The 15,491-nt window shown below is 52.9% G+C and overlaps 1 protein-coding gene across 1 annotated transcript in view; it reads right to left on the bottom strand.

Annotated features, from left to right (window-relative positions):
• Window positions 1-2,484: 2,484 nt before the first annotated feature.
• FARS2 (phenylalanyl-tRNA synthetase 2, mitochondrial) overlaps window positions 2,485-15,491 on the bottom strand; it is a 331,118-nt gene continuing 318,111 nt past the window's right edge. The window contains exon 7 of the mRNA XM_058668451.1: window positions 2,485-2,643. Coding sequence (XP_058524434.1) covers window positions 2,505-2,643 — 139 coding nt within the window. The 3' untranslated portion in view covers window positions 2,485-2,504. The remainder of the gene's footprint in view (window positions 2,644-15,491) is intronic.

The following is a 15,491-nucleotide window of genomic DNA, read 5'->3' as shown; positions in this document are numbered from 1 at the left end:
TGAGGGATCCTCCCATGGGGAATCACGGGCAAGCACCAAGAGCCAGACGAACACTCCCTGGGCTCCCCGGGAGGTGAGGCAGGGAGGGTGTACTCCTGGCCCCAGTAGGGGATCCTCAGGGGATCCCCAAACCCTGCCAGATTCATCCCCCTGCAGCTGCAGATCCCAGAGAAACAGAGCAGAGGCCACAGCTGGTGCAAAGGATGCCCCTGACTCGGGTGTGAGGCCTGCCGCCCCCAGCTGTGTGTCTGGCTGAGTCCTGTGGTTCACTGGCTAGCTCAGTGACCCAATGACCTCTTCTGTCACATCTAGGTAATAATGGGTTACACCTCATGTAGCATAGAGAGGGAATTTTCCAGAAAAGGCTTCTACAAAATCTCTCTGAAGTGAGCCATAGCCCAGGCTGGGCTTTGGCCTGGACAGAGTACCCCACAAGTCTGCCCAGACTGTGGACTGTAGGGTGGTGCCAGAGTTGGGTTCAGTGCCCACTGAGCTGGCTAGGTTAGGGGAGCATTACAGATGTTCAGCAGGTCACATGAATGGAGTGGCACAGCTGTTCACGGCCAGGTCAGAAATGTCTGTTGGCCAACGCCATGTCAATCACACCCTATCCATCCAGACCTGTCCCAGTTGGAGTGGCACCCCTCAGGCCCCAGGGCCTTGGACTAGGGTTTGATTCCAGGTGAACGCATGGGACATAGAGCTACAACTTCCCTCATCCCCTCCAACACCCAAGAGGGAAGTCTGAATGGATAACCCAGAGAGATGCCACAAAAGCTCATCTTTGCCTTTGGAGGCAGCTGTCCACCCAACAGGGAGCTGGCCGGTCATGAACACTCTCCTCATCAAACATCCAGCCCAGCGATCAAGTGCTCCGTCGGCATCGTGCTGCAGCCTGGCCAGAGTGCCTAGACAGACCAGGGATGGGCATCGAAGCCTGGCGTTCCTCCTTCAAGGCTGCCTTCCAGCAATGACAGCCTCCTGTTGGGAAAAGCCTGGGCTGGAGACTGGGAAGCCGGAGCAGACCCATGCGCACCACGCCCCTCACCTGCCGCCAAGCAGCTGGAGGTACAAGAGCGGCAGCGGTGGCTCAGCCCAGCCCCGGGGCCACAGCCCTGGCAGGCTTCCTGCTTGGGGCAGATGCCCTGGGATTTCATTAGTGCTGCCTTTGCAGCCTGCCCTTTGCGGGGGTGGGGAGGTGCAGGAGGGAAGGTCATTGGGAAGGTTTCAGATGTTGGTGTGCGTCAGAGATGTTGGGGGGCAGACCATTACAACAAAGTGAGTCCATGGAGTCTTTAGTTTCCTACCACATATGTTTAGGGGGCTGGTGTGGTGGTGGCACATCGGCTAACCTTCAGCCTGCAGGCCCGGTATCCCATATGGGTGCTGGTTCTAGCTCAGCTGCTTTGCCTCCAAACCAGCTCCCTGCTAATGGTGTGGAAAAGTGGTGGAGGATGGCTTCAGTGCTTGGGATCCTGCAGCCACTTGGGAGATTTGGGAGAAGCCCCAGGTTCCTGCTTTGGATTAGCTCAGCTCTGGCTACTGCAGACACTTGGAAGAATGAACTAAGGGATGCAAGATCTCTCTCTGTCTCTCCCTCAATCTGTAACTCTGACTTTACAGTAAAAAATAGTAAATTTCAGAAAACAAAACTATGTTTACACTTCACTGCAGTCTACCATGTGTGAAATAGCATTATGTCTGCGAAACAACAGACTTCTCTTCATTAAAATACCGGAAGCTTCGGGATGGGCATCTAGCAGGCTAAGATGCTCATAGCCCATCCAGGAGTACCTGGGTTCAATACCCGACTCCGGCCTCCAGCTGATCGGACCCGGGTGGGGGGCAGTGGGGATGGCTCAAGTGAATGCCTTCCTCTGATGCTTGTGGGACGCCTTGCACTGGTCGCAGCTTCTGGCACTGGCCTTGCCCAGTTCCTGGCTGTTGCAGGTACCCAGGGTGTGAACTGGGAGCTCTGGGTCCATCTCTCTACCTCTCAGATAAACTAAAGAACGCAAAGCAAAGAAAACCATCGAGATTAAAACTGCTAGTGAGCACCAGAGCTCCCGGGGCGGGGGTGGGGAAGCTGGTGCGGACGGCTCTGCTCGGGGCAGGGTTTACAGGTGCAAGGATCTGTGAGGTCACAGGGGCCAGGCGTGATGCAGCATATGTCTGTGCGGGCGGGGAGCCTCTGACGGCCCTCATTACCCATGTCAGAGGAGAACCTGTCGGGCAGGGAGCCGCATCTGGTGCTTGCCTGGGGACCAACTAACCACCTGGAGTGCTGACAGGCAAAGTTCTGCTCTCCTGGCCACCTTGTCCACCCCCCACCCCCAAACAAGACACAGATGCCCAAGTCAACAGAGTGGCTCTTTATTTCCTCTAAGTTTTAGAACTTGGACCCCATCTGTCCCAACGTGACAGACGCCCACCCGCTCACAAATGGTGGCATCTGCGTTCCTCTTGGTGTATCCTGGAGGCCGGAGCTCGGCGGGGAGGCGGCGTTAGAAGCGGCCCTCCACGCCCAGCAGCCGCACCACAGCCTCCTGGATGGCCTGGTGCACATGTCTCACCTCCTTGTGGGTCAGGGTCCGCTCCATGTGACGGTAGGTGATGCGGTAACAATGGCTGGTCCTGTGTGTCCTGTGGGCGGCAGGGTTGGGGGGAGAGAATGAAGGTAAGTGAGGTGCATACATACTGCCTGTTCAGCCATGGTTGATGGCCAGGATGGATCCAGGTGACATATGGGCCTGTCCTCAGGGAAACAACACCTCTCAGTGACCATCATCTTTTCAATGCACCATATGGGGGAGGTTGTAGCGAGAAGTGTCTACTTGAAAAACCAAGATCGCCAGTTCCCGCTCGACAAAGTGTTGCAAAGTCCCTCTAGGAAGGAAGTTTTGGTTTTTGTTTTTAACAGATTTCGTTTCCTGGACTCAGCCCTGGAGACTGACACAGTGGCCAGGAAGTGGGACCTGGGCTTCCGAGCTCTCCCAGGTTCTCCACATGTCCCAGGCAAGCGCACAGGGTGAGGAGCCAGCACCACCAGCAGCACCTGCCTGCCTCGCCCACATCTGGGGAAACAGGCCTTTCCTCTCATGGGACAAGGCTGAGGGCATCCTTCCCCACAACGCTCCCACAATCTGTGTGCTGTGCTGGCGAGGACTCCAGCCTCCCGTGACCATGTGGGCCCTGGCTGGGCTTTCAGGGGACAGCCAGGCACCACTGCAGGTGTGGGAGTGGAATCGGATACTTGGCGGCTGATATACATAGGTGAGCTGGTCAGACAGAAGGAGCCCCGACTCCTGCTCTGCCAGGCCCAGCCAAGCCTGCCCCGGGCTGTGCAGCTGCGCCCCACCATTCCCCTCTCTGGGTGCTTACACTGCTCGGCTGTGCAGTGAGGAGCTGTCCAACTCCAGAATCCATCAGGTCCTCTTCTCAGCTCCATCATGACGCGGTGGAGCCTGCACCCTGAGGTCAGCCAGCTCGGCCCAACTAGGGGGAGGTCCCAAGACCTGATAGGCCTCATCATCTTTTTTTTTTTAAGATTTATTTATTTTTATTGGAAAGGCAGATTTGAAGACAGAAGAGACAGACAGAAATATCTTCTGTCCATTGGCTTACTCCCCAAGTGGTCATAAAGACCGAAGCTGAGCCAATCTCAAGTAGGGGCCAGGAGTCTCTTTCCTGGTCTCCCACATGGGTGCAGGGTCCCAAGGCTTTGGGCTGTCCACTACTGCTTTCCCAGGCCAAAAGCAGGGCGCTGGATGGGAAGTGGAGCCGCTGGGACTTGAACCTGTACCTATATGGAATGTCAGCACTGCAAGTCAGAGGATTAGCCAGTTGAGCCATCACGCCAGACCCAATGGACTTTGCCTTCTAGAGCCTCCCTGGTCCGTGCTGGGATTCTCCACTCTTCGCCCCTACCCCACTAATGCTAGATGTCAGCTGGGTAGATCATGAATGAACACAGGGGTCTGCTGTGGGCCCAGCCCTGCGCATCTGCGCCTCTGCTCTTCCAATGCCACCACACCAGCCTATCTTTCTCCCTTCTGCCTGGGAAAGCCACCTCAAGGGAGAGGTGGCACCTTGCAAGCTGGCTTCATGAGGGGGCACTCCAGGTGGGCACCTCCTTGCACCTCGAGGGAGAGGTGCCTTGCAGGGTTTTCTGGGCTGGAGCCACGTGCAAAGCCACAGCTTGGGCTGAGCTCCAGGAACACGTCACCGCTGCCAGGGCAGGCAGGACAGCCCTCCTCGGGGGCCTGCTCCGAGTCAGCTGCCTGTTCCAGGCAAAGAGTGATGACAAACCTCGTGCCAGTTCAGCCGGTCCCTTTCCCCAACAGCTGAGGGAGGCACAGCCTCCCCTCCTGTCCTTTCTGCTTACTCTGCACCTGCTGGACTGCCCCAGGTGCCACGCCCACCCAAGGCCTCCAGATCCCAAACTGCCAGTAAGACAGGAAGAGCCCACCTCTCTGGGGACTGGGAGCCTTCCACTGTAAAAGCCGGTGAACTTCACCTCCAAGCTCTCACATCTCCAACCTCCTCCTTCCTATGCAGGATGATGAGGTCTGCAAACTCCTGAGAAATCCCTTCCTTTCTGCTGTCTTTCTTCCACCCTTCCTCTATGTGTGCGGGTGCCTCTTACAGAGAGTGAGAATGGAAATGAGAGAGGTATCTCCATCTGCTGGTTTACTTCTCAAATGCCCTCAACTAGCAGGACTGGGCCAGGCTAAAGCTAGGGTCCTACGCAAGAAGGTGTGCAGGGCTTCCCGCAAGGCAACAGAAGAAGCTGGGAGGAGGAGGATGGGAGCCGAGTTCCCACGAGACCCGAGGGATGTGCGGTGTGTCGTTTCACCGCCACCACTCTCTTACTCTTCACCAATGAGACGCTTTGCTGAATGGACCTCAGGCAATGCCCACACGCAGGAGACAGCCAGCTGGGCACACAGCCCTGCCTGAGCCTGCACAGCAAAGCCAAGGGCGGAGATGCACTAAGCGATTGTGACTCCAGTGACACATGGGAAGCGAGCTGGCTTCATGAAGGGACACTCCAGGTCGGCAGGGCCCACCGGGACTGCTGCCCCTGCGCACGCTGGGGCTCATGCTGTAACAGACGCCCTTGTCACCCTTTAGCCCCCCACACCCACTCATCGCCACCACGCCTCTTCTACTCTGTGAGCATCCCCAGGGGTTTTGTTGCCACTGCCACAGTAACAACTTCCTCTGGTGGGGCAAGGGGGGCTTGGGAGGAGAGGTGAGACCAGAGCAGGTGTTTCCTCCGACAGCCACTGCCTTGTGCCAGACAGCTCCGATGCAGGCCCCATGGGGCAGGAGCAAGGTAAGCCCAGCTAGCTGCACCTCCCACCTCACCCTGCAGGCCCACTCCTGCCTGGCTTACATCACCTGCAACTTGAGAACTCCCTAGAGAGACACACGTTTGGCAGGCAAGAGTGCTTCTTGGTAGCAGGTGCTTGCCAAGTCCTTGGGGAAGATTCAAAGCACTCCCAGCATTCCTGGAAACTTCTGGAACTTGAGTCCGTGCCTGCCAGCCAAGTGCCTCACGACGAAGGCGTGTGAGCCCATGCCGTGTCTTCAGAGGCTCAGGACTGCTCTGGGGGAAGCTAACGGTGTCGCTAATGGAGGGGCCTGGGGTGAGGTCTAGTCTTCTGTGGGGCACTTCTCAGCGACACGAGCCAGTCCTGGAGCTCTGTTCCGGGTTCTCATGCTAAGAGGGACAGAATGAGCTGATTGAGGAATTTTGTTTGTTTTGTTTTTGGTTTTGTTTTGCTGACAGGACTAAATAAAGAAAAAAAAAACAGGTAGTGTTTTGGCATAGCTCAGGGCAACAATTTTTCATGGTAGTGTTTTTTGGAGCTAAGAATTGTGGGGCCTGGATTTTGGCCATAGAAACACCTAGATGACTTCATGGGGCCTGTGTTATGGCATGATGAGGTCCTGGCTGCTCCACTTCCAGCCCGGCTCCTTGCCAATGTGCCCACGAAATCAGCAGAAGATGGCCCAAGTGCCTGGGCCCCTTCCACCACATGGGAGACCTGGGTGGGAAGGGCCAGGCTCCTGCTTCGGCCTGGCCCAGCCCCAGCTGTTGTAGCCACTTGGGGAGTTAAACTAGTAGATGGAAGATCTTGTCCTGTCTCCTCTTTCTCTGTAATTCTGCCTTAAGGAAAGGACATAACATTAATCTTTTTGAAGGACAGACCTGGGGAAAAGTGATCTCAGCTTTAACTTCCTTGTACGGACGAGGCCCTGATGTGCCCCATGCTATGATATGGAAGAGCCTCAAAGACACTGCTAAGTGACATAGGTCAGACACAGCAGAATGCTGGCCGAACCCACTTATGTGAGGCATCCGAGTGGTCACATTTATAGAGACAGAAAGTAGAATGAAGGTTTTCAGGCCCGGGGTGCGGAGCAGGTTCTGGAGCTGAATGCTGGCAATGCCACACAGCACCACTGAAAATGGCTGATGTGGCAAGTTCCACACGATGCAAGGTTTGTCAAATCACACCACCCGTGTGTCGTTCTGATGGTTTCAGTCGCCTCCTCCCCACACTACGGCGTGGCTGGACCAGAGATAACAAACTATTGTCAAGCATATCACCACCTCCCAGGGTCATCCCCGCACATCTCTGACAAACCCAACGATGTCTCATTTTGCTTTGTGCTCTTTGGCTGTGTGGAGAACAGTGGAGAGACTCTGTTTTACTTTTCTCTCTCTTCAGCTTGAGCTACTGAGCCAGAGCAAACGGAGCTGCCTTTGCTTTGTACTGTGACTAGGCAGTGTCCCTGTCACACTGACACTTGGGTGGACACACTGGGTTACAAAGCAGATCTGTGGTAGGTGTCCTCTGCTACGTTTCCAACTCTATCAACTGATCAGCTATTATTTATTCTGTGCTGAGACAGACACTGTGGGAGATATCACCAGCTTTATGAATCGCTTCATCAATACTTGAATATGCATGGTGTTGCTATTCTGTGCATGACCCAGAAGAAGTATCCCAAAGTAATAGAAAGGAGGATTAGCACAGATTGTAATCTGTGTGTTAGCTAAGACATTTGTGTGTGAAAGGACAACAGGACACAGCGTTAGTGCCAGATGCTAAACAGATTCTTAGGGACCATGAACAACTCGGACGACAGAAAAGTCCCAGAGAGGATGAGACTTGACCCACATTCTCAAGGGCAGGTAGGCCAAGGAGCACGTGTGAACTGACGCAATGAAGCAACTGGCATGGTGGCAGGGGACATTTGCTGGATGCTTTTCTCTCCCGTTTCAAAAGAGAAGCACTCATAGTGCCCGTTCAGGTAGGAACAGGGTGTCCCTAGAGGACACCCGATCTTTAAGGAGAGGGGTGGGGTGGAGGGAATCACAGGCGCAGGCAGGCATGACTTGCCCTCCCAGGAGAGAGGAGGGCTTTACAGATGGCTGCGGGTGGAAGGAGGTGATACGCGGTACAGGTGCGGAGGCAGAACGGCGAACACGTCTCAACACGTTCAAGCTGAGGGGAGTAGCCCGGGCTGTGCATGGGCAGCAGGCACGGTGGAGGGCCTTCGAAGCCTCAGACGGGACTCCACAGCAAAACAAGGGTCAGGTCACCCACAGGGGCTCTCTGTGGGCGGAGGACTCTGCACTAGTCCCCCCACACCCAAACAGCCAAACAACACAGGACCACTGAGATGTTGTGGTGTCTCATGCCACCACTTGCCGTAACAGCTGCCGTCCAAGGAGTTTGCAAGCCCCATCCTCCACCTGCCTTGCTCAGGAATAGAAGTACTCATGGGTGTGTTATGTTATGTGTCTCTTACAGCTTTAGAGACAAATGGACAAAACATATGAACTACTTCATGACTCAACATCATGACCTAATAAAAAGGAATTAGATGTCAGGAAAGAGAAATGTACAGACATTTCTATTGACACTGTTACTTTACAATTACCTCCAAGGAGGGACAGTCAGGATCCAATGAACAGTGCCACCTCCTGATAAATAGTAAGAGCGAAAGGCACAAGACAGGGATGTGGCAGGTAGCATGCTTCTATTCTAAATAAGCCAGGCTGGAAAACAGTGGCAATACCTTGACAAAGAATTCTTGCACGCAACACATTTTATGGCATCCTGGAGTCCACGAGAAGGGACCTTGAGGATCTTGAGTTCTTTCTCAAAGCCTTGTGAGGGCGACTTCTGCAGCAGCCCAGTCCAGGCATCGCCAGTTAGAGAGGGGGCTCCTCTGCTCACAGCGGTACTGAGTATGTCCTGGACTTCTCTACACTGGCGTTGGGTTCATTCCTGTCCTTCTCCCTGCTGACAGCTCCGCCAACCCCTCAACTCACTGACAACATGGCACCTCAGCCTGGCTAAGGAATGCTAAGATCACCGGTAGTAACAGCGGGAAGGAACTCTGAAGGCAGTATCCATCATGTGTAAGACCAGTGTCTCTACGGTCATCCCTCCACCCATCATCCTATCCACTCATCCATCCACCCATCCACCCATCCACTCGTTCACCCATCTCCCCACTAACTCATGCATCCACCTATCCATCCACATCCATCCATCCATCCATCCATCCGTCCATCCATTACTTGAATCTATTAGCAATGAAGTGAAGACCCCAACAGTCTGCTAGGTACTGGGAACCTATTGGGTGGAACAAAATCAACAAGACACACAACCTGGCTCCAATCAGCTGACAGTTCAACAAAAGATGGGCTTTTACCATGGAATCACAGAGCACTATAAATCACTGTGCAAAAAGTTATGGAGGAGATGTGTATATTACCATGAGGCAAAATAAAGGGACCATTAACTTAAAGGTCACAGACGAGAGAAGACAGAGGGCAGGAGTCAATGGTGACAGAAGGCGAGAGGGGGCGGTGGGCACTATTACTGGTGTGCGTGTGCAGGGAGGTGCGCTGGGAACTGAGTTCAAATTCTAATTTCTGCTCCTCTGTGCTTAGGACCTGGCTCAGACCACTCAACTTCTCTAGGTCTGGGTTTCCTCATCTGCTGAGAACAGCTGAGGCACATCATCATCTGAGAATCTCTTGGGCTAGTTTAGTTTAGGACATTTATATATATTTTAAAGTAATAGAACTTCAATCTTGCTGCTGCATTAACACTTTTCCAACTCGTGTCTCCTAATTTTTGTGGCGTACAGTAAAATTGCTCCAGTCAAAATCAGATGAGGACCTCACCTGCTGGACATCAGCCCTCTGCCCCCCAACGTTCTGAGGTGAGGCATGAGGGATGAAAAACCACTCCATCCATCTCCCATGCCAGGAGAAAGCCATTTTCTAAAGCACTGGTTGCTCTGGGTTCACCTCACAAGTTACAAACCCAAGTGAAACTTTGCTAAGATAGGACTGGAGCTGATCTGGGGAAACACAGTGCTCTGAAGTCAGCAGGATGCAGTGCCAAGTGGAGGATCCGAGAGGTCAACCACCTGCGTTCTTTGTAAGACGGGACTTGGTCCAGGTCACGTAAGGGCTTCGCTCCCTGGCTCTCATCTTGTGTAGCGGGAAGCACAATCCACCTCACAGTGCTTTTGAGAGCCAGCAGAGTTTTGAAGGTCTTGGGTAATTCTAAATGACTATTCACATAAAAGGGAGATTTCAACTTTGCCCAGGATGGGAGGGGGGAATAAGCCAATTCTATATGTGTTACAAGGAAGCATTAGTGTAAAGAAATGAAACATATTTTTAATGTGGCTTACACTTGGTTCTATAAAAAAATTCTTAAAAAAAGAGATCCAGTTTTTGGGGGGCCTGTGTGTATTACATGCTTGCAAAAAGGGAAGTAATTTCCACTATGAGAAATGAGCCCCCCAAGGTTAGCTAATATTTGGTGGCAGAATTGGGGCAGCAACCTAGGGGGTCAACTGTTGCCAAAATGTGCTCCTGACCCTGGTGGGGGATGTTGTCTCAGTCACACCCTCACTGCAAGGCACTGGTGGGTTCCAGGAGGCCGCTCCCTGGCATGGGCCTTGAAGGAAGAGCCTTAAAAAGTGCTTTCATTCAAAAGCCATTTTTCTTGGGGGAGGTTTAGGTCTACAACCTTGCTACCTGGATCAATCCATGGCCATCCCCAGGGCTCAATCACAAGCTATAATGCTATTTGTTCCTAACTGCCCCCCACTCCCGTTAGGAGACACTGAAGGTACGACTGAAACATGGCGTGCAACCCAGAACCAAGTCACGAATACAGGAAAAGTCATCAATAAAGTCTACGCAAGACGCTATCATGTTGCAGTTTTCTACTTTGAGACTCAGTGGAACGAACTTTTATCTTCTGGTAATTTCGAAATTACGAAGCTCACATTTCTGGCAAACTGGAGAGAATCCATTTAATCAAGCCAAATTCTATCATTATCAATGATTTGGCAATATCCAGAAAGATCATCCCTGAAGTCATTTCACACACACACACACCCCCCTCAGTGTGGGCTTAAGGGCACAGGGACATAGACAACTTTAAAGATTCATTTTTATTTGAAAGGCAGAGTTGGCTATGATGGCCGGAGCCTGAGCCCATCCAAAGCCAGGAGCCAGGAGCCTCCTCTGGGTCTCCCACATGGGTGCAGAGGCCTAAGTACTTGAGCCGTCCTCTGCTGCTCTTCTAGTCCATAGCAGGGAGCTGAATGAGAAGTGGAGCAGGTGAGATATGGACTGGCAGCCCTATGGATGCCAGCACAGCAGGTGGGAGCTCAGCCTGCTGCTAAGCCATGGTGCCAGCCCCTGCTCTGCAACTTCAGGCTCCTGTATGCACGCCCAAGTTAACTGGGCAAAAGAACAGGTACAGGTTATTTTATAAGAGCCTTCTTTTTTTTTTTTTTTTTTTAACAATCACAGAGCTTGCTTTTCTCACACGCACACTCTGCCGGGTGCACGATGCTCAGTTCATACGGGATCAGTATGACTTGGGAAGATTTCGGGTTGATGGCACAACAAGAGAGACTGAAGTTACTGCTGCTCACACACCTGCATGAGCTGAAGAACAGCTCAGCCCTCGGCTTGTACAGCAGGGGAGTGGGTTCGGGGCAGCCAGCAAACGCCACTTGGGAGGTTCATCTGTATTGGAGCATCTGGGTTTGACTCAAGCTAAGCTTCCTACTAATGGAGGCGGAGGGGACGGCTCAAGTCCTCAAGTCTCTGCCATCCACGCAGAACTGGACTGAGCTCCTGGCATTAGCCTAATCCAGTCCTGGGGGTGTTGTAGGCATATGAGACCAAACAACAACAACAAAATTCCAGCCTGCCTAGGACATAATAAAAAGCCCAGGGGAAAATTTCTAGGTGCAAAAACCAAGATTGTAAACTCTAACACATTACCTGCCAGCTGCAGGGACCAATATGTGTTAACTATGTCCTGGGTGTTATGTTTTCATGTCGAGTTGAGGAACAAGGGTGTGGCCCCATGAAGCAGGAAGTTCGACCCAAGTTTCCTCCCTGAAGTAGAAACCCTAGGGTCTGACTGTAGATTAGGAAAACACCCTTGACCCAGAATGGAGAAAAATGAATTTTGTCTCTGGATCCTGAGACACAACCAGCGTGCCTTAAGATCAAAATCCCAGGTGCCTCGTGTGTGCCTGGGCCAAGCTACACATGACCTCAGGTGCCAAGGTCAAGTTAGAGAGCAGTGCTGAGCCCTGAAAACGTGGAAACAGCCCCGGGGGGAAGGCTGGCTGTAGGGGACCGGCACAGGAAAGGTGCGGTGAACACAACCTCACCACCAAAAACCACAGCACACGTGAGCAAACAGCTCACGATGTGCCAGCTTGAGAAGACAGGACACGAGGATGAGGCATCCAAGGGTTTCAGCTGCAACGACAGCCAGGAAACGTTTGAAATGGTTAAAAGTCAAACACCGGGAGATGGTTTAAGAACACTTAGAGACATGATGTAATGAGCAAAGGCTATTGTGTAAAGAGAAAGGACGGTTATGGTCTTGAAATGGGTGAAAGGGTTGGACGATGGCGCAGGCACAGGTGACTGTGGAGGTAGGAAGCCGGAGCACAGCCTGGGGTGAAGACGGAATCTGTGGGCCACGTTAGGGACCATGTAGGGTCACACAGACGACAGAGAACGATCACTGAAGAGACGACGGAGATGCTTCTGGAGTTAACGAAATCCTCAAACGTGGCCAACACAATTAATGACAAGTCATCATTAGGACCTCGAGAGAAGGATGGCCTCAAAGGCGGCTGGAGGAAAACCAGCCAGCTCGGAAAGGCACTACCAGGACACGGGCAACGGCATGCCGCCCGCAAGATGTCCGCATATAGCAGCTAACCCGTCCACGGGGAGTAATGGCTAAATGAAAGCATATTCAGAGGAATTAGAAAGTTTGCGATCCAAAAACCTTTAAGGAAAGATTAATGGAAGAAATACAAAGGCACTTAGAAAAAAAAACTAGGAGAAAATGTTTATTTCGGAACAAAAAAATACATTCAGAAAGTTTGGAAACATGTATAATAACAAACCTACGCATTTCAAATTGTTCTAGTTCCTTGCACACCTTGGAGCGCACCTGCTTGTCCAGGAGCACTGTGAAGTGCCTGCGGGTCTGGGGGAATGCACGGGAGACGCTGCCGAGAATGGCACGGCCTGGACCACAAGCCACTGAGCTGGGCTCACTGCCTGGCGGGGCTATGGGTTCAGACGTCCCGTCCTTCCAGGCATGAACTCCGTCCTAATGGCCAGTCCCAGAATCACCCTAAGTTGGGGGCAGCTGGTGGCAACACCCCGCGAAGCCACACAGAGCCGAACCTCCGGCTCCAGGGCCGCGAAGACCTGCTGCTCTCAACCACCCTAGCTGGCTTCCTGGGTAGGTGATGCAGTCTCGCCTGGTCTCCATCTCAACACCGTTAGATGGGACGCATGTGATCCTTTCCAAAGCCACGTGGTGCTGAGCGACGTGTTCTGAGAGCTGTGTTGTCAGATGATGCCACCGGTGCCACCGGTGAGCAAACAGCACACGGTGCACTCGCACTGCTGCCATGGCTGTGGCCTCACTGGCACTGCCTCTGGCTACGTGGCCGACCGTTACACAGTGCCGGACTGCTTGTGTGGGAGATCCCAGCACTGGGGCGGGCACACAGTTGACCATTCGGTAAGACAGCACTTGTTGCAGTAACCCTGAACATCACAGGCTTAATGAACAGTGCTTGCACTGATTCAGAAACAGTTCCATGCCCTGGGAGTTACTCAGGAAGAAAGGAAAGAAACAGGAACACTTTTGTCAGTTACGATCTGGGTGCTCCCTTGGGGGGGTCCCTGCTGAGCGTCCTCACACTGACTCTGCTCTGAGCCCCTCTGCGCTGCTCTAATCGGGGCTGCCACTTCCTGGAAACCACAGCCAGGGAGCAGGCAGTCTCCGAAAAACTATCAAGCTACTTTGAAAACTTCAAAGAGGGCCCGGCGGCGTGGCCTAGCGGCTAAAGTCCTTGCCTTGAACGCCCCGGGATCCCATATGGGCTCCGGTTCTAATCCTGGCAGCTCCACTTCCCATCCAGCTCCCTGCTTGTGGCCTGGGAAAGCAGTCGAGGACGGCCCAAAGCTTTGGGACCCTGCACCCACGTGGGAGACATGGAAGAGGTTCCTGGTCCCTGCATCGGATTGGCGCGTACCGGCCCGTTGCGGCTCACTTGGGGAGTGAAACATCGGATGGAAGATCTTCCTCTCTGTCTCTCCTACTCTCTGTATATCCAGCTTTCCAATAATAATAAAATCTTAAAAAAAAAAAAAAAAAGAAAACTTCAAAGAAAAGGGAATTAAGAGAGAAATATATTTTGGTGTCCAAAATGTAAAATCCACACAGGTTTTTTTTCTCCATAAGATGCACTACCTGTGGATTTTTCGAAGATAACTCCATGCACAGATTTTAAAGACTTTTTGTGCCAAAACAAACCAATCCTGTAACGCCACTTTCCAGAAACCTTTGAAAGTTCCTCTGTGTGCTGACTGCACTTGCTTTTGGAGCTACATTCTGCTTGCCTTTGGTTTTTAAAATCCCTCTTTGCAGCAGCCTCTGGTCACAGGGGGAAAACAATTTCCAGAGCAAGAAGACAGGTGTCGTGTGGTTCCCTTTTCAACACAAAGAACAAAGCCGTGAGAGGCGTACACCTGTTACACAGGGAGGTGATGGGTGGCAGAGACCCAGCTGACGGCATGACTCATTAAACGGCACTCATCCCCCTTGGTCTCCAGGTGTAGACGGCCACAGGTGTAGTCTATTCCAGTGACAAAAAACCAAAATAAAAAAATACAAAAATACAAAACCCAGCACCTCACAAGACCCGGGCAAATATCCCCGGAGAAAGCTTCTTACAGACACCGAGCAGAGGCCTGCGCTTGGACTGAGGGGTGAATCTCAAGGCAAGGGTCACCATGGACTCACGGCCACAGCAGAGGCCACTGTGGCCACCAGCTTCTCTCAGCCTTTGTGGAGGTGACTTCAATTCATCATATTTCTTCCCCGCCCCCCTCAAGATTTTATTTGATTTTATCTGAATGGCAGAATTACAAAGAGAGAGAGGAGAGATCATTGATCTACTGGTTTACTCCCCAAATGGTCAGAACAGCCAGAATACACAGACCAAAAGCCACAGGTCAGAACTCCCTCTGGGTCTCCCACAGGGGCGGCAGGGACTGGAGCACCGGACCACTCCCTGCGGCCTTCCCAGGTGCATTAGCAGGGAGCTGGACCAGGAGTACAGCAGCCAGGACTGGAGCCAGTGCCCACACGGGACGCTGGCTGTTTAACATGCCATCCTCCCATGTCAGCCCTGGTGCATCCTGTTTCTCTCTGCCTCAACGTCCCCAAATCAAGACTAAAGGGACCTGCGAGTCCCTAAGAGTGTCGACTTTGTTTTGGACACGTTCAGTGAGTCACATTGCAGACTTCTTAAACTCTCTCAGAGAACATTGTGTGTACTGCAGCCGTCAAGAACCGAGAGAGGGGCCATGTGACGTGTCCTCCCCCTCCCTTGCCCTGACAGGTAGGGCAGGCTCTGCAGAGGCCTCCCCAGCGTACAGCACCTCTCGGGCACAGACGGGAAGGCACAGAGACAGAACAATGCCTGGGCATCACAGGAGGCTTGGGGGGCGGGGGTGCGGCTCTGTGGCATGGGCCTCCCACTCCCCATCCATGTGGCCTTGAACAACTGCCTAGCGTCTGAGCCTTGGCCTATGCCTGGGAGACCGTGGCAACTAGCAGTTTGGGTTCCTGCACTCTAGAACGGCTGGGACCATCGTATGGCTGGGACAGACAGAGAGCTAGGCTGAAGGCTGCTGGGGGGACTTGTCCCTCAGCCCCACGTCTGCTCCGTTCCTGCCTACCACGGTCACCATGCTCACAGGCAGGTTTTCAGGCTGGGGAGTTCAGGTTTGGCTGCGGCAGCTGTGCTAAGTCACCGCAAAGCTGCTAATTGGATGCTGCTCATTGCTGAGTCACCACGGTACAAGATCAAGT

Source organism: Ochotona princeps, chromosome 1, assembly GCF_030435755.1.
Source record: "Ochotona princeps isolate mOchPri1 chromosome 1, mOchPri1.hap1, whole genome shotgun sequence".
Classification (NCBI taxonomy): domain Eukaryota; kingdom Metazoa; phylum Chordata; class Mammalia; order Lagomorpha; family Ochotonidae; genus Ochotona; species Ochotona princeps.
This window is presented reverse-complemented; position numbering and strand designations above follow the sequence as displayed.